General features: G+C 55.6%; 2 protein-coding genes across 4 annotated transcripts in view; one reads left to right on the top strand and one right to left on the bottom strand.

The window, feature by feature from the left end:
* The window catches only part of LOC308176823 (uncharacterized protein), a 239,563-nt gene that overhangs the window by 88,154 nt on the left and 132,974 nt on the right, over positions 1–18,435 (top strand). Inside the window, exon 1 of one of the 3 annotated variants that reach the window (XR_013938648.1) lies at positions 16,662–17,103. The exons of the other annotated variants lie outside the window; for them this stretch is intronic. The gene's annotated coding sequence lies outside the window, so the exon portion shown is untranslated. Of the gene's footprint in view, positions 1–16,661; positions 17,104–18,435 lie in introns of those variants that run through there. 3 annotated transcript variants of the gene reach the window in all.
* IRX3 (iroquois homeobox 3) lies at positions 7,458–11,007 on the bottom strand. Its single transcript, XM_080553065.1, has 4 exons — positions 10,436–11,007; positions 8,967–10,119; positions 8,518–8,584; positions 7,458–7,844 (listed from the first exon to the last, which is right to left on the bottom strand). The coding sequence occupies exons 1-4, from the start codon at positions 10,664–10,666 to the stop codon at positions 7,790–7,792; spliced, it is 1,506 nt and encodes a 501-aa protein (XP_080409191.1). The 5' UTR covers positions 10,667–11,007; the 3' UTR covers positions 7,458–7,789.

The raw sequence follows: 18,435 nt of genomic DNA, 5'->3' as shown, positions 1-18,435 counted from the left end.
GAGGCTGGGAAAGAGGCATAGATGTGTGAAAGGGAATTAGGGGAGGAAGGTGAAGAGGATAAATGTTGGTTCTCTTCCTGTGGTATCTAACTGCAACTCCACTGAGCCCATTCCAATAAAATTTGCTTGCTGGGACCTCTATACGAGTGCCGAATGCCATAGATGCAGCATTTGACCTTCTGCAACTGTCCTGAGAAATCCATTGGAACAACTCCTCTGCTCAAAGAAGCAAAAGGAAGCGATAGGGGGTTATTAGTATTCATTTATTGTGAGCACACTTGTGTAGAGGTCTGAGCTGTGTTTCCATGCTTTCAAGTAGATACTTGATTAGGAAGAGCTTTCTGCTGCAAAATTGGTAAGCTCTAACATCCAGAAAACACCAGTACTCCACGCTGCCGTAGATGCGGTCCTAGGATCCCTCATAAGCTCTGTAGAGAGCAGAAAAGGATACTGCACCGCAGTTACAAACCTCAAGACAAATATTGCTATTCCTACCATGTTTTGTTGCTGATAAGAAGGTCCACATTTCAGGCCAGGTGCAGACCCTGTGTTAGGTGTATATAAGCTTCAGGGAGACCAACAGCATCTTCTTCCACTTACATCAAGTCTGAATCTGGCCCATAGAGTTTGTTGAGTGGCCCAGGAAAAAAAAAAAAAAAAAACAATGTGTCTTACAGGAGCAAAGGAGTCTGCTACGAATAAAGAAACCAATCATGGACTCAACTGAGAGATGCAGAACTGAATTTCGGGGCAAAAAGCAGCCTGGTCACAGCCAGCCTTGCTCCGGGTCTGACCGTCTGTTTTCAGACACGTTTCTTTAACATTAGGCCATCAAGCAAAGTGAAAAGTATGTCTTATTAGTTCACACACAGCACTGAGATTCCGAACGATGCCGATAAATAATGTACAAGGGTGAGAAAGTACAGGTCTGTTTGCTCTGGGCCTCTGGCTGCGGGGCGCGAGGGGCAGGGAGCACAGCCCCTCTGCAGCTGAGCCCTGCCGAGGGCCGCATGGCACGGCATGGCACGGCACAGCACAGCATGGCACGGCACAGCACGGTGCTGCGGCAGCAGGGCAATGGCGGGGCCAAACGCTGCGGCTGTCGGCCGCGCTCCGCTGCACTGAGGCTCTTTTCATAGCAAGGCTCCCATCTTCCAGCACGCCACGTACACACAGCCTCTTCCAGGAGGTCGTTACCTCACTGTTATTTTACACTTCCCTCCCAAAAAGCTTCAAAGTCTGTTTTTTAGCATATATTTATTAAAAGTTTTTCTCGCTGTTCAAAAGAATAGCGGAGTCGCCGCTCGAATCCCCACTGTCAGCGACGGCCGCCCGGCTGAAGAAAGAAGGCGAGGGAGGCTTTGCTTTGGCAGGGCGGGGTGGGGGGGAGAGAAAATAAAGAGAAATCGGCCGAGCTTCAAAGGGCGCATTTCCATAATTGCCCTGTAACTTTGGCAAAATAAATCTGAAGGGCTGAGAAAAGCGCAATCTCTCAGATGAGTGCACTACAAAAGCCCCAGAGATCCCCAGTCCCACTTGTTACCATTCTAATTCAGTGAGAGAATTCGGTCCCTAACCTCGGTAACAAAAGCCATGAAATCACCGTCCTCCCATGCCGATAGCCCATGCCTAAAGAATAAGACCTTATCCAGCCTTTGTCTCCCTCTGCCCCCTAACATTCAGGACAAATCAGAATAGCATTAGGAAGGAGAACAACTGCACGAGGGCTGCTGGACCAACAGCGTAAATCCACAGGCTCAGGTTCTCCCCTCCAAAGCCGTGTGGTCCTGGGGGGCAGGTGGGACGTGTTTGTGCCTTGTTTTGCTCTAACGATAAGTGCTGTTTGCAGCATTCCTTGAATTTGCCTGCGCTCTGTTCGTCTGAACGTCCCAAACGAAACATGCACAAGTACTACATGGTCGTTTTCCTTCAGGAAAGGGAAAACAGGCTCCACAATGGCTTCTAGGATTTAACACTTGCTCTTGGTAGAATCCGATCTTTATGAAAACGATCCTAGTAATTCTAGATAAAACCAAAGAAGAAGGTGCCTAAAACGGGGGCTGCCTTTTCAGTAGGAGCCCTGGTTTGCTGGTGCGGCCGCCATCCAAACTTTGCGATTCCTTAGAGAGAAACCTGCCCACTGGATGTGAATAGTAGGCCTTTTACAGCGAAGGCCCAATCTCCCGTCATTTGGCCCCTCTCTGACTTTTTTATTTTCTCAATAAGACGAGCTTTTGTGGCGATGTGCAGTACGGACAATCAGGACAGCCTTATAAAGGGATTTAGAGGCGCGCACAAAGGGCCGCGGCAGCATCAAAGCCGGGCCGGGAGCACAATAGAGATGACATTTTTACATCCCAGGGCTTGGGCGGGCAGCGCCTGAATGCTGTGTCCATAGCAGTGTCAGTAAACAATGAGTAAAGTGGGAAAGGGGTGAAAACACAAGTCAAAATCTTTTTATTGAAGCCCCCTACACATTCATTGGGCATTTTTAGCCCTGCATTTGAAAGCTCTTCCATTTACTTACTCTCCAGCTTCTCCTATTTAACTAACTGACTGATGATGGCTCCATTTTGATATCCTAAGAAAAGAATGGGAATTCTTCCCGAAGTGAATATATTAATTTCATTGGCAGTAAAGAAAATATTGGCTGCATGGTGCTGTTCTTAAAGGGACACTGCCATCCTTGAAACCACGTTTAAGAGTCACGCATAAGGAACCCCAGCCTTACCTGTAGTACCAGTTCTGCCTCTGGCTTTTGGCAGCGACGTTTTTCTTTTAATTTGCCAGTTTCCTGCATTTAGTTTATTTTTTGCATGGCAGAAAGAGGCTGGAGCACGGTGGTGTTTCTAGTTGGTTTCTCTTCCCTTTCCTTGTGCCCAGGGTCTCTGTGGTGTGCCTCGGAGTGCCAGTATGAGAAGTGTAAGACCAGACGATTTAGCCCTGCTCGCTTAGCCACACAGGTAATCTCAGGGACTACGCCGGATGCCAGGAGAGCAGGCGTGAGTGCTAAAACTTGCTCATCATGGCCTTTTTTTTTTTTTTCTGAAATTATATGAAAACATTTCTATTAGCATTAGGGTTTGATTTAGTACACCAGAGGGAACCTGTCTATCAGGCATAAATTTCTGACATTGTCTTCTCTGGGAATCACTTGCAGAAGTCTCCATTTGAGAACTTGGGCACGAGCGCTGCTGTTCGATAGCCATTTCCAGTGCCCATTTTCATTAAATTATTTTGGAATAGGGACGATCTAATCTCCTCGTGAAGCTTGTGCTTTACCTCTCTTGGAAGCCAGTTAGACTATAACAGAGCAAATTGATGTTTTACTCCTCGTATCTAATTTCACATTACATCTATGTTTTTAGGCACTTAAATTTTACTGCGAAGGTGTCTTGAGTACCGCACAGTCCAGTGTGAGTTATAGTAATGATGGCTGAGGAATTCAATAGTGAGTCATGTATTTTCTAGGCAGAGAGAGAGACGTATTTTCTTCCACTGTTTTGCTTGAAAATAGGTATAATATTAATGTATTAAAACCCCGTTTTCACGCGCTCCCAGTAAGTAATTTTATTCTAGCCTGGCTAGCTGGCCTACTGACATGCATTTTCACCACTGCTAAAAATAATGAGGAATCCAAGTGACACACATTTGTGGGTAGGAGTGCCATCAGATCCCTTGACCTAATTGAGCATGCCTATACACCTTAGAGTGTTTTGCATAACCATCTTAGACAGCAGGAACATTTCCAACCAGATTGATTGACATATTTTATTTCTAACTTAAGCTTAATCATGACCAAGAATGATTCATTTATACCTTTCAAACTTTAGGCATTGACACGGGAGACAACTAAGCTGTAGACTCCAGTGTAAGCAATCATGTAAAGGAAAAAATATATATTAATATAGTTTATTAACCTACTTAGCTGCCGAGGTTGATGTAATAAAATGGATTAATTAGCTGGTAGGAGAGTTACTTTATTTTATATATATATAAAAAAAAAAAAGTCAGATATTTTGTGGGAAAGGTTTTGTCCTAAATCACTCCTCCACTACACATCTCTGTGAAGCCCTATACAGAACTCAGGGAAGGGACTGTAGTGTACATTTGATTTTCCTAAACCAGGTGGACAAGAGCTCGTCTCCCAGCAATAGCCAAGCACCCCTCAGACCGAGAGAGTTCTTCGCTCTTGAGGCACAAACTATCTTCAAATAAATATCAGCGTTCTCCATGTGCTGTGCCTTAACCAGGAACAAAGCCTAATAGAATGGGCTGCAATAAAAGTGCTATTTCCAGCATGTGTGTATGTGGCTGCTCTACGCTGAAAATGTCCTTTAGCACTTTTTAACCATATTCTCTAGTGTGTCAGCAAAGAGACTCCATCAGAGTATTTAACATTGCTGGGAGCAAAGGAATAAAGTGGAGTCACTGTTGATTATTACTCATTAGCCACAAGGACATCCACTTAACATGTGAATAAATGAATGACACCATGTCCTAATGGAAATGGCCTCAGTGTACCTTTAAGCAAAATGTTGTTTAATATCTTCCATTTGCTGAATAGTAAAGAGGCCTGTTGGACATGCATAGTTAGCAAGCAGCCATTGTTGCTTTGTTCCAATTTCAGCATTTAATAAAAAAAGATGTTGTCTCGACTGCGGCAAAGGCTGGTCACAGAAAGCTGGGAGCAGCACAGCCTCTTCCTCCTCCTGCAAATTCCAAGTTTCACTGGCCTTGTAAAGGGTTAATAGCCATGAAGCAAACGCGTCCTTAGAAGGTACATGTTCTTCATTATTCCGCTTTACATTCAAACATATAAAACAAAGAGCATCTGATATCTTTATTGGTTCTCTTAGATAAAATGCAAGCAAGCTATAAGCCTTAATTTTCTTATTACCATTTGTTAACAAGGAAGATAACACTCTCAAAAGTACTTGATTAGGACTCCCTTTGATTTGTATCTCGTTATGATTTCCAGGGCATATATTTTTGTATTACTACTTTAGTACGCTGATAGTTCTGATCAAAGTGATAAAAAGAGGTATTTTAGGAGTGTAACTATTAACCGTGCAGGTAAACCACACAATCTGCACAGCATCTCGAGGGCTGCCGTGCTCAAGCACGCTTTGGGCAACAGCTCGGGGATGAGATACACTCTCCTATCTCCAAAGCCGGTGGGCTGAGCTGGAGGAGCCCTTTCGCCCTCCAGCCCTCGCAGCAGTAACTTTTAGCGTTTGCAACTTTTTTCTTTGCGTTTCTACAGCGCAGCTACTGAGAAGAGTCGCGGGTATAACGTTAAAGCTGTTTACGATATCGAATGCCTAAACACTTGCGGTAAGGATCCGTACCAGAGCACGTCTTTTCAGCTTTAACTATCCAAGGAAAATAAAAGCTGATGTGAAGGATTTGGGGGGGGGGGGGGGGGGGTGGCTATTTTAATGCACGTTCTGATTCCTGGTGGTGAAAACCGTACGTGTGTAGCGGGGGGGATCCTTTCCTTGCTGCTCTAATTTCGTCTGCGTGAGAGCTAGCTCCGCTGGAGGCACCTCTCGGCCAGGTCTCGGCTCACAAGGCTTTCTCCTGGCTTCTCCGTGGCCTGGGCCGGGCCGGGAGCGGGCAGCGAGCCCCGGCACAAGGGGGCCGACAGCTCCAAGCCCCCCGTTCCTCCTGCCTCCTCCTCGCCGCGCTTCCTCCAGCGCAGGAAGGAGCGAGCGGGAGATGATTACATCAATCAGTGTCAGGGCTGGGAGCTGTGATTTATGAATATGCATAATGAGCTCTCACCTTTGAGAAGGACTAGCTAGGGAGATAATTGATTAGACAGGAAAAGAGCAGCCAAGAGAGAGGGAGGGAGCAGGAGGCCTCTCGGAGCTGTGGCGGGCAGGCCTGGCTGCAGCTCCAGCGAGGCTGTCAAGCTGTGCGAGTGAGTTCTAAAAAAAAAAAAAAAATAGGAGCAGGATTTTTAATGTTTTGTTGAAACACGCATAACAAAACGTTTCCTCACAAAATTAATGGGAATTTTCTCCCCGTTAGGGAAGCTGGGCAGGCACGAAGGCTGCTCTCTCCCTCGGGGGAGCCGACTTTGCACTTCCAGAAGCCGACGGGGCGCCCTGCCCAGCGCCGCCGCCCGAGCATCCCGCGAGCTGGGGCAGCGGGGCCGGGGAGCCGAGCGGCTGTGCCGCCGAGGCAGAGCAGCCTTTAGTGGAGGTGGAAAGCTGGGGATGCGATTGTTTTCCCATCGCGGTCTCATTATTTTCTTCCATCCCCTTTTAAGCGTCTGTCTGGCCACTGTGTGAAAGTTTCTATGGAAAACCCACCAGGATGTCCAGAGGAAGGGGATGTGGAAATTCGCCTCTAGCTTTCTCTCCCCCCAACCCCTCCCATTTTACATGCCATTAATCTTTTTTTTTTTTTTCTCCTCTCAGCCAGAATTGGCTAAGGAAAAAGCAGGGCTACAAAGTGCAGAGAGACTGGGTAAAATTTACATGAGAAACAATCCGTTTGCTAACCACCCACCCACAGAGTTTCCCCTCGTTTCGGGAGCCTGTTGGAGTGCAAGAAGGGGAACAGTTCCTGGCAGAAAGACAGCGCTGCGAGGAGGCAAACGCCGTTTCCAGGGCTGGCCGGGGCCAGGCAGAACGTATGTGAAAAGGAAGGGGACGGGGGGGGGGGGAAAGCAGGGGCTGCAAATCCGTGAGGGGGTCCCCCGCTGTACCGCACGGCCCGCCGGGGAGCACGGTAACCGCCAGCCCTCGAAACGCGTACACAAGGCGAGCAGACACACAGACACACGGCTATGGAGTGTGAACGTATATATATATATATAAATATCACCGCTTACAAACGCCTAGGTTGAAAATGTAGTTTATCGGCCTAGCGCAACCCGATCCTATAAATAATACATTCCTATCACTATGGCCTCAAAATGTCAATACTGCGCAGCCCCGCGCATTTGCATATCTTGTACTGTCTAAACTTGAAGCATGTCAGCTATGTGCTTCTGTTTGTACTTTAACTTCATTTTAACTCCTGCTTCCTCGCTCCCGGCTCCCTCCCCCTCCGCCGGCTCCGGCAGCAAGCCGAGAAAAGCGCCAGGTATTTATTTATTTATCTGCCACCCCCGCCGTTACCCCATTCCCAGGGCCGGACGGAGGGGAGGGCTGGGGGCACGCACCCCAAACCCCCCCCGGACCCAGCTGTGGAGTCGGACGGGCCAACAAAACCCCCGGCCGGGGGGCTCGGGGGAAAGGGGCAAACGCTGGCGGCCGCCCCCGCCAGGGGGAGCTGCGGCTCCAGGCTGGAGCCACGGGGAGCGGCCGGGCTCGGCTCGGCTCGGCTCAGCCCGGCTCGGCTCTGCCCGGCCCGGCTCGGCCCGGCCCGGCTCGGCCCGGCCCGGGGGGTGCCCGCCCCGCAGCAGCCTCGGGCAAAAGCACCGCAGAGGCGGCAAGCGAGAGTGTAGGCAAAGTGGCAACGGTTTATTTATTAGCCAAAAATAGATACTTTCTTGTACAATTTGGTTCACACGTATGTACAGGTTTTGTTTTTTTTTTTAACCGTATGTACAAAAACAAACAAACGAAAAAAAAATGGAAACACCTAGTTCTCACCGGACTTCCAAAAAACCTCACAAACTCAGCTAATCCCGATGATAGTACAGAAGCGGGGTTGGGGTTTTCTGCATGTTTTTTTTTTCCCCCTTTTAGTTTTAATATACGGACATGCTTACAAGTCGTAACTATACAGAGATTTCTTTTTACAATCATTACAACCACAATAAAAAAAATAACTATGATGATGACAACGCCGATAGAACCATAGCGGCATCGAGCTGGTTCTGGGGCCTGGAGAAACAAAATGACACAGAAAAAAAAGGTATTTAATACTGCGAGAGAGGCTGGGCTGCCACGCTGTTTTTAAAGGCGAGTAGCGCTAGTTTTGTCGTTGACGCTATTTTAAAAAATAGATTTCTAAATGTGAAAAGTTTTCGGGGGGGGCGCGGCCAATCGACCTGGCTCTGAACCCCCGTGGGGCTTCCCGAGAAGCGCGATGGGTTTCGGCGAGCGCTGCGCCGAGCTGCGGCCAGCGGGGCTCAGCCCCTGAAGTTTTCCTGCCGGCTCTCGGCTTTGCCGTTTCCCTGCGTTTCTCTCGAAATTGCCATTTCCCTGCGCTCCTCTCGGACCTGCCGTTTCCCTGCCGTTTCCCTGCCTTATTGTGCCCCCCCGGGCCGACCTTCGCCCCCCGGCCGCCTCTCGCCGCGCTCCCTCCGTGCCTGGCCGGGGCTGCGCGAACCCAGCGCGGCTCCGCTCCGCGCCGGGGAGCCGCAGAGGCCCGAAGGAACAGCGGAAAAGAAAAAGAAAAAAAGGGAAAAAAAGGGAAAAATCGGAACAACCCACCGCGCACTCGGGGGAAGAACAAGAAGCCGCCCTGAAAGGGCACCAAAGAAGCGGAGACCCGGGCTAACCATTTATAACTCCCTCCATATATCCTTAGGAGACTGAGGAAGCAATCTCTTACCGCCTCTGCACTGGCTGGAAAGCTGTCTTTATTAACTTTTTCTCTACTTCCAAGGCACTAGATCGATCTAAAAAGAGAAGAAAAAAAAAAAAAAGCGTTCCTTTTTAGCCCCCGATTTATCCCCCCCTCCCTCCAGCCCTGCATTCAGCCACTAGCCTCCAGCTCTCACCGTGGCGAACCCGACAAAGCTCCGACCGTCAAAAGGGCGGGGGAGCAAAAAATTAAAAAATTACGCTCCGAGCCGCGAGCAAACCTCGGGGCCGGCCCCGGGCCGCCGTGAAGCCCCCGCGGGGCCGCCGTGGAGCCCCCCCGCAGCCCCGCGGAGCCCCCCGACGGCCGGCAGGGGAGCGGGGGGCAGCGGCAGGCGCCCGCTGCCCGCTCCGCGCGGCCCCCGCGCAGCCCCCGCGCAGCATCCGCGCATCCCCCGCGCATCCCCGCTCAGCGGTCACCTGCTCCGGGGGGCTCCGCGCTCTGCGCCTGGTCCGCGGCTCGCGGGAAAGCGGCGGCGCCCGGGGGGGCGGCGGGGGCGGCCCCCAGCCCCAGCAGGTGGGGAGTGTTCAGTAAGGCCAGGGGGTGCGGGGCCGGGGGCGGGTGGTGGTGGTGGTGGTGGTGGCTCGGGAAGGCGCGGTTGGTCCAGTTGGGGAATTTGCCCAAGGGGCAGGAGGGGACGAGTCTGTGCGGCGGGGGCGGCGGGGGGGGCAGAGGCAGCGGCTGGGGGGCGGCGGCCGGCGGGGAGCCCCCCCCGGGGGACTTGCGGGGGTTGTCCGGGCTGGTGGCCGTCTCGGCCAGGGACCAGATTTTGGGCTTGGGCACGGTGCCGGCCAAAGCGCCGTCCGTCGGGGAGGAGGCGGCGGAGGACGAGGCGGAGGACGGCGGCGAGTGGAGGCGCGGCGGAGGCTGGAGGGGAGGCCGGAGGGCAGGCTGCAGGGGCTCCAGGCCCGCGGGCGGCGGGGGCGCGGCGGGGAGCTCGCACTTGTGGTGGTGGTGGTGGTGGTGGTGGTGGTGGTGGCGGAGGTGGTGGTGGCGGAGGCGGTGCGGCTCCCCGTCGGCGGCCTCGAGGTAGCGCTCGTCGGGGGCGGGCAGGTCCTCGAAGCCTTCGGAACCCTCCGAGTCCGTCTTGGAGTCGGAGTGCAGGAGGTCGGCGTCCTGCAGCTCGTCCTCCAGCTCGTCCTTGGTGCTCTCGATGTTCTCGGTGTCGATGTTCTCCAGGTCGATCTCCTCCTCGTCCTCCCTCTTGTCCTCTTCCCCCTCGTGGTCGCTGCCGTAGGAGTTGCCCTCCTCGTCGGTCCTGCTGCGGGGGGCCCAGGTCATCTTGTTCTCCTTCTTGAGCCTCCGCCGCGCGTTGGCGAACCAGGTGGAGACCTGGGTGAGGGTCATCTTGGTGATGATGGCCAGCATGATCTTCTCGCCCTTGGTGGGGTAGGGGTTCTTGCGGTGCTCGTTGAGCCAGGCCTTGAGGGTGCTGGTGCTCTCCCGGGTGGCGTTCTTGGGCCTCGACGGGTCCCCGAACTGGTACTGTCCGTAGGGGTAGAAGGCGGGGTGGTGGGGGGGGAAGGCGGCGTGCTGCACCCCCGGGCTCTCCTTCAGCTCGTACTGGGCGCCCTGCAGCGACACGGGAAGGGGCGGCCGGGCTCAGGCGGCGCCCACGCTGCGCACCGCGCCGGATCGGCCCCGCTACCTCCGTACCGCGGAGCCGCCGGCTTGGGGTCGGGGTTGGGGTCGGGGTTTTGGGGGGGGACACCCCGCTCGGCACCCCCTCGGCGGCCCCCCCGGGTCTCTGCGGTCCCTCCGGAGCCCCCCGCAGCCGTCAAACCCTAAGCGCGGAATTTTCGGGGGGCGCATCCCCGGCGCTCCCCTTTCCCCCCCAGCACCCCGGGGACACCCCCCCCCCCCCCACGCCCCCGGGGGGGCTTCTTACCAGCTGGGGGAAGATGGGCAGCTCGGCGGCGTAGGGCAGGAAGGCTCCGTAGCCCTGGGCGGCGGCGGCGGCGGCGTAGGGCGAGCCGTACATGGAGGAGAGCACGTTGGAAAGGGGCCCGGACGGGGCCAGCTCCGCGCCGCCCCGGGAGCCGCCGCCGCCGCCGCTCCCCGGGCGCTCGGCGGGGTAAATGGGCCTGATGTACTGGTAGCCCAGCTGGGGGAAAGCCATGGCGGGGGGCAGCGGGGGGAGGGGGGGGGGAAGGAGGAGGGGGGGAAGAAAGGAAAAAGGGAGAGAAAGGGGAGAAAGGAGCAGCGGAGCGGGGAGCCGCGGCGCTCGCCCTCGCCGCCCGGCCGCACTTTCAGCGGCGGCCGCGGGCTCCGGCAGGCATCGGGGGGGCGGCCGGGGGTGCCGCGGGGTCCCTCCTGCTCCGGCCGCCGCGGTAAGCGAGCCGAGCGCTTCTTTCTTCTCGCACTTTTCCTATTGATCTGAGTGGACCCGGGTCAGGTCCTAACAGATTGCCTGAGATTATTGGGACTCCGGGCTCTGATTGACATTTCTAGTCTCTCGCAAGCCCCTCCTATTTCTTTTAAGTCTCTCTCTCTCTCTCTGCCTCTCTCTCTCTCTCTCATGCCCAGAGCTCGCTCTCGCCGGGTTTGTCACTGGCTTCTTTTTTTTTTTTTTCCTAAATCTGTTTACTGACGTCGCGATCTTTTATTTGAGTTGCTTTCAAATCTCGTTTTAGCAATCGCCAATCAGTTGTGTGTTTTACAAAGGTTTAACCCTGCCTCGCGGTATTCTAATTATATAGAGATAGATTTAGATATAATTTCTTTCGTGAACCCCCCCCCCTCCCCCGGAGCATGGGAAGCCAGGGTGTCAGCTGTGAGTGGCACACGAGAGGGACAGGAAAAAGTTGTGACATTTAAAAATAAAGGCTCTTCCCACCACCACCCACCCCTTTTCAGGTTTTCCAATTTACATCCTTCCCTTGCCCGGGCTCATTTTGTTTCCTTTATTAAGATATTCCTGCATCGCCCCCCCAACCCCCCCGGCGCTGGCGAGGGTTACCTCTCCTAGCACAGATTTAAAGACTCTCGGATTTTGAAAGAAATTTGCATTTCCGGGGCTACCTTGAAATTTTTCCTAATGTACTGAATCTTTAAGGAGTTCTCTACATTTTGTCTGGGCTAACAGTGAGCAGATACAGTGGAAAAGCTAAGTTAATTTTCCTCCTAATAAGGGACTTCAAAGAGTTGTAGGTCACAATTTTACATCAAAGGCAGAAAAGAAGGCAAATTAAAATCTTAACAAAGGAGAGACGGGAGCAGCCCTCTGGGCCATTAGTAAATAAGTGGTGTGAAAAAAGGGACAATGACAGGCACTGGAATTAAACTCATTAACACCTTTTTGTCTTGGTGCGAAATCTCTAATTAGGAAATTTATGATCATTTTGCTTATTCCCTCTGTTCTGAAGCACTACAAGGTTTGGAAGGAAGTACCTGGTACGTGCAACATTTGCAAAGGGAGCAGCGGCGCGGTGCTATGAGGAGCTATAGGGAGGGAGCCCGGCCACGTTTTAATTACTGGATAAACTTTTTTTTTTCTTTTTTTTTTTTTTTTTTACGATCAACGCATTTTAAATTACCCTTCGCTCTCGCCCCCCGCCTCTCCCAGCCCGGCGATGCCGCGCTGCGAGGCTGCTGCGAGCGCAGCGCGTCCCGGCAGGGCGCAGATGTGTCCCGAGCCGCCCCTGCGCGGCTGGCCGGGGCTGGGGCGAGGGGGAAAAGCTCCCGCGACCTGGGGGGCTGTGCTGGTGGAGAGCGGGAGCCTAGCCGTCCCGGGGAAAGCTCGGCGTTCCTTTAAAACTAAATCCTAAAAAAGTTTTTTTAGGGCTTTGAGGAGTTGGGAGGGCGGTTTAGCCGTGTTCCCCTCTGCTCCGAAGCGCTCTGCGGATTTATTGCCTTTCGAATGTGATTTAGGTACAATATAACCACTGTGCCCACAGTATGGATTTTTATAACTACATTTCTTTAAAAATGAAATTCATGTCAGATTACGCAGTTAAAGGAATCGACCTTGATAGCTTGCCGTAATAAAACTATATCAGCTTGTAATAAATGCGGATTATAGCAAAGCAAGCTCCAGAATTAAAATTCCCTGAATCAATATATGAAAATCTGTAGGAAACATCTCTAATCGTATTAAGTTCATCTTTATAGCATTTCTTATCTGCTAATCTAGTGCAAAAACAAGTCTGGGTTGGAGGAATTTATTTTCTTCTAGCCAACCTTGCTCCCGTAATGGGTTTTGATAGCATAATGCAATGGAGATAACACCACCAAATTCGGTTACATGTTTATTTCTTTTTAATTCAAAAGGAAAACGGGCAGCGAACCCGTTTCGGGGACCGCACCACGTCCTGATTTTGCTTCAACTTCCCTGCTCGCTCGGCTCGGGCGCTGTGACGGGCTCGGCGGAGCCAGGCGGCAGCTTTCCAAAACTCTCCTCCCGGGGGGAAAGGGGCCGAGGTGGGCAATGGGGCGAGCCCCCCGCCGCGGAGTGGCGGCGCTCAGGACCCCCCCGGCGGGCTGGGGGACACCGGCGGCCCCGCACGCCCCGGCCCCGTCCGCTCGGGGCTGCCCGGCGGTGCCACGGCGTTGAGCGGCTCGCAGGAGCGTTTGGTTTCCTCGCCCGCTGCCTGGTGTCACCCGGAGAGGTTTTGAATCCCCTGCGCGATCGATCGCAGCCCGACCCTGCCGGGGAGCCGCCGGAGCGGCGGGCAGGGCGCGGGGGGATGCGGGGCGATGGGGGGTGATTTGGGGTGATGTGGGGTGTCGTGGGGTGATGTTAGGGTGTCGTGGGGTGATGTTAGGGTGTTGTGGGGTGATGTGGGGCGCGGGCCCCGCCGCAGAGACGGAGCAGAGGCCAGCCGGGAGGGAGGCACGGCAGGCGAGAAATTTATGGGTGCGATTGGATGCAGGTCAGGGCGAGGATGAGGGATGGGTTATTAATGGGAAAGGAACGGGCAGGAAACGTCGCCGGAGCGAATGGGCTGGAGCAGCAACGTGCGGAGACACGGGGCTCGGCCGAGAGGTTCAAAAGGGGAGAGAAGAAGCGCAAAAAAAGCAGCAAACGGTGGGCGAGAGAGGGAGGGGAGCGGACGGTCCTCCCGCTGCCGTACCGGGCCGGGGGTGCTCGGAGCGATGTCCACGGCGAGGATGGTCCCGCACGGCTCGGGCACGGCCCGCGGGGGGGTCCCGGGGCCAGGACCGGGCTGGATGCGGGGGGGGCAGGGAGCGAGCGGCCGGGAGAGGGAAGCCGAGCGGGAGCCGCTGTGCCGGGCTCGAAGCGAAAGGAGCCGCGGCGGGGAGGCCGGGGCCGGCTCGTCCTCCGGGGAGGCCGGGAGGAGCCGGGAGGAGCCGTGCGGGGCCCGACGGCCGCGGGGCGGGGGGCGAGCGGGGCCGCCCCCGGGGGGAGCCGCGGCGGCGGAGCGCTCCTCGGCCGGACAGACACGTGTCTTCTGGCCGGGACCTGTCAAAGCCGGGAGAGCGGCTCCTGATTTATTACCCCAAACACACACACCCCCGCCCGCCTCCCCTCCTTCCCTCCCCTCCTTCCCTCCCTCCCTCCCCCCGGCCTCGCCGCCCTCCCTTCCCGGAGCGCTCCGCCGGGCGCCGAGCTCAAACCGGCCCCGGAGCGCGGCTTCCCCGAGGCCGGGGCCAGCTCCGGGGCTGCGGCACCAGCCCCAGCCGTGTCCCCCCCACCCCGCTAACCCCCGGCCCGGCCCCGGGGCTCAGCTCCGGGCGCTGGGTGTCGCTGCCCCCGCTCCCCGGGGCACCGAGACGGAGGGGACCCGGGGACGGGCTCCGGAGGGCTGCGGGCTGCGAGCGGCGGGGCTGGGGCCGGGGGGGCTCCCAGGGGGCCGGGGGAAGCCCCCGCGGCCGGGCACGGGTGGGAGCGGCGGGGAGGGGGGCAGCAAACAAGTAGAATTGGAAGAGAGGCTGCGGTGCAAAAAGAGTTAAGGAAAATAGAGGGAAAGATCAAAGAGCCGGGTAAAAGACTCTTCAAATTACACGTTTGAAGCTTTTCCATAATTCCAAGGCGACAGATAGATAACAAGCTGCACATTCCTTATCACATATGGAATCAATCTGAAAGGAGTCTCTTGATCAGAATCTGTTAATTGCAGTGACATATGATTTGGAAAGAAAACACAATTAATGACCCTTCATGTTAGGGCTTTGGGAAGAGGCCACTGACAGTCTGCGCTCTGCAACCAACGTCAACTTTTTTATTGGTAGTAGTAGTAGAAGTAGTAAACTGCTCAAGGGAGACATTCCTCGAGACTCGACGACTGTTTTGTCTCCGTTCCCTTTGCAGGTTTCTCGAGAAGGGGGAGGAGAGGAGAAGGGGACGGGAGTGCGTGCGCGCCTTCCCTTAAAGGTTTGGGGAGCTCAGATGATTTAGTACCTTGTCTGTAAATCTAATGACCTAAGGTGAGAAAAAATACTTCATCTTTTATTATTACCATTTGTGGTGAGCGTTACCAGGAAACAGCGGAGCCCGTTTGAAATGGTAAATATATGTATCCATTTAAAAGCCATTACTGCGGAGATTTCCCCCAAAGCGGACGGGAGCGCACCTCCGCCGGGCCGCGGCGCGCTCGGGGGGCGCGGAGCCGGGCTGGGGGCCGGCAGGCCGGCAGGGAGGCCGGGGCAGGCACTGCAACTGCTCTGCCCTGTCATTAGGAGGTAATGGCTTTGTTTGAGGAGAGAGAGGGAAGATGGGGAGGGAGGGAGAGGGAGAGAGAGGTTCATTTGAAGGTTATAAAGCATACACTTTAATAGGATCGAAGTGAAATTAGTTAATAAGAAAATGCTGGCCAGAAGCTCTCCGGGCTTTTAAGTGCTCTCCAGGCCATTTAGGGAAATTGAATAAGAACAGGCTCCGTTACCTGCAGCCCCAACTATTATCTCCAGTTCTGCACAGAGGCGAGAAGGGAAAAATAGTGCCTGAGAGACCTGAAGTCCCGCACACCTCCCGCCAGCCTATTTCCTCCCCATAACGTCCCCTTTCTGCTCCAGCCCTGTCCTCTTCCTCCCCTTTTAGGCACCTCAGCCCGCTCCGTGTGCCACAAGGGGGTAAGCCAAGGTAAAAGGGCCATTCGGGGCTGCTGGAGCCTGCGGGGGCAGCTCTGGGAAGCAGCCCCGGCCCCACTCGGGCAAAGCCGGCCCCCGGGAGGTACTTTTTCCCTTCCATTTCGCCGAGTTTTTCCCACCATTGTGGTGCTTTGCTGGTTTGCGTTCGGACCGGTGCCAGTAGGTCAGTATATTGTGTTACCTAACTTCCTATCCGCTCCCTCCCTCCCTCCCTTTAAACTTTGGAGTTTTCAGAGGTGTTAATAAAACCTTTCCTTTGGTAAATCGTTCATTAGAAACCCCACCGAAACCTGGAAAGACTTCAGAAAAAAAAATAAATAAATAAAATCACAGCGCTCGGGAATGAGAGGTTGGGAGAAGGCTTTTGTCCAAAAAATGCATAATTGCTGTGAATCTTAGGAAACATTAATCTTTACAGGAATTCGTGATTCATATCTGTGGTTTGACCGTTTGGGTGATTTATAATCTGCTAGCGCAATTCCCTAATTTTATGCCAATATATTTCACGCACCCGCTCAGACTTTCCATAGCCCGGCGCAACGAGCGGCTGCCGTGCCCCGGCGGTGGCGGTGCGGCTGTTGCTCGCCGACCCCCGCCGGGGGATGCTCGGAGCGGGGGGGCCGGAGGCGAAGCCCCCCCCCCGGGCTGCCGCAGGGTGCCCTCACCCTTTGCCCTCCCCGCCGGTGCCCGCAGGGAGGGCGCAGCCTTCTTGCGCCGCCTGCCCCCGGCCCGGGAGGGCTCCCCCGGGCTCCCCGAGGGGCTGCCAGGGAGGTCGCTGCCCTCCTGCTGCTCCGCGGGGTGCGGGCAGACCCCGCACGGTGCTGCCGCGCCCCCCGCACCGGCACCGGCAGCGTCCCCCCGACGGCTCCCGGGGATGGGGATGGGACGAGACAGGACGGGACGGGATAGGGACGGCACGGTGGCTCCGCCGTCCCCCTCCCCGGCCCGGCGGCACCGCCCCGGGGTGAGGCGGGGGGGACCGCAGGGACCCGGGGACGGGAGAGGAGAACTCGGGCAGGGCGGCTGCGGCGGCAGCGGGGCTGTGTGCCGGTCCGGGCTCTAGTTCCCGGTCCGGGGATGTATTTGGTTCCCGGTCCGGTTATTTCTTTGGTTCCCTGTCCGGTTATTTATTTAGTTCCCGCTCCGGGGATCTGTTCGGTCCGCGGTCCGGGGATGTCTGTAATTCCCGGCCCGGAGATGTCTGTAATTCCCGGCCGGGGTATTTCCACGCTCTCCGGCCGCCGCTCGGAGACGCGGGGCTGCGGACAGCCTCGTGTAATTTGTAACTCGGGTTATTAGCTGGAGGGGAAAACACGAGAAGAGAAAAGAAGCAGCAGCTGCACTGACGATAACACCGCGCGGAGTCTAATCTTGTGACACAATCATTAATTGCTATTGTATTAATTACTATTTTTCCCAAACAGTCCCTGCCCGGAAGAGCTTACAGCCCACAGCTGCCGTGTAATGATGCTCTGCTTTAGGAACGATTTCCCCATTAGCTCGCAGGTAACGTTTACAAATGGCAACACCTCCGCTATCAAAGCCCATCATCTCGCAGCCGGAGATTTTCTGTCCCACCGGCCTGGGCAGCGCGATGCCGATGCCGATAAAATGCATTTCGCTATCAAAGTCCTTGCTCGCCAAAGGATCCCGTCCAAACTTTTGGAGCGCGTTACCGCTTTATGTGCTCTTCGTCCCATGGATGCCGCCTTATATCAGTAACAAACAAGCATTGATTTTATGGTAAAGTCACTTTGGGATGGGAATGAGTAACTCCAGGCAGTGCTATCACTGTATTACATGGAAATGGCCCAGGTAACAAGATGAACATTGATTCAGCATTATGTTTGATCAATAATGAAATAAGTAACTTCAGGGCCAAATTAAAATGCAAGCTGGCTTAACGCTGCCAGCTTCTGGGCTAAGTGACAAGGCTAATTCAGCAGGGAAATAGCAATATTTGCATTAGAGGCTGCATCTGTTGTTCGGCGGCAGGGTCTGGCTCTGCAATAACGCGGGAGAAAGCTGGGGCCGGGCCGAGCCGGGCCGGGCCGCCCCGTCGGGGCTGCGCTGCCTCGCCCTGCGCGGCTGCGGGCACCCCAAAACCAGGGGGAGCTGGGGGGGCTCGGCCCTGCCTCCCCCAGCCGAGGGGGCATTTCGGGAGGGTGTTTTTCAGGCAGTTTTGAACCGTTTCCTCGAATGTTGGGGAAAAAATAATAAAAAAATAAAAGAGGACGAGCCCCCCTGCCAAGAGCAGGGAGCGCCCCCCGGGGCTGGGGGCACCAAGCGGCGGCGGCTCACCGGGGGGGGGGGGGGGGCCGTGGCGGTGCGGGGGGGTCTGCACCGGTGCAGCCCTGAAAGTGGAGCCGCAAATAGGGCCCAGGGCGGCGGAGGTGCGGCTGGAAATGGATGAGGTGCTGGCCGAGCCGTGGCCCGGGGGGGCGGGCGGCAGCGCCGTCGGGAGGGGGAAAAAACCAGCTCCCGACGGCGGCAGGATCCGGCCCCTCCTCGGGGAGACGGTGCGAGCCCGGAGAAGGGGTGCAGAGCCCGGGGGTGGCTTTAGGGCAGGCAGAGCCGTGGGACGGGGGGCAGGAGAGGGGCAGGGGGCAGCCGGGAGCCTCCGCAGAGCTCCGCCGCCGCGCACCGGGCTCGGCTGCGGCGGGGCCGGGGCGCCCCAAAATCCGCCGCGGGGAGAAAAAGGGGCCCGGGGCTGCCCCCCCCCCGCTCTCCCCTCCCCTCGGGCAGGTCAAGCGCGGTCGTCCGGAGCTATCGATCGCTCCGCGGGCTTGTAGTGATTTGTTGGAAGTAAGTAGGGGCGAGCAGGGGGCGCGGAGCCGC

Source organism: Anser brachyrhynchus, assembly GCF_964034855.1.
Source record: "Anser brachyrhynchus genome assembly, chromosome: 12".
NCBI classification, from domain to species: Eukaryota; Metazoa; Chordata; class Aves; order Anseriformes; family Anatidae; genus Anser; species Anser brachyrhynchus.
Note: the sequence above shows the minus strand (reverse complement) of the source record. Positions and strands in the feature narration are given on the sequence as shown.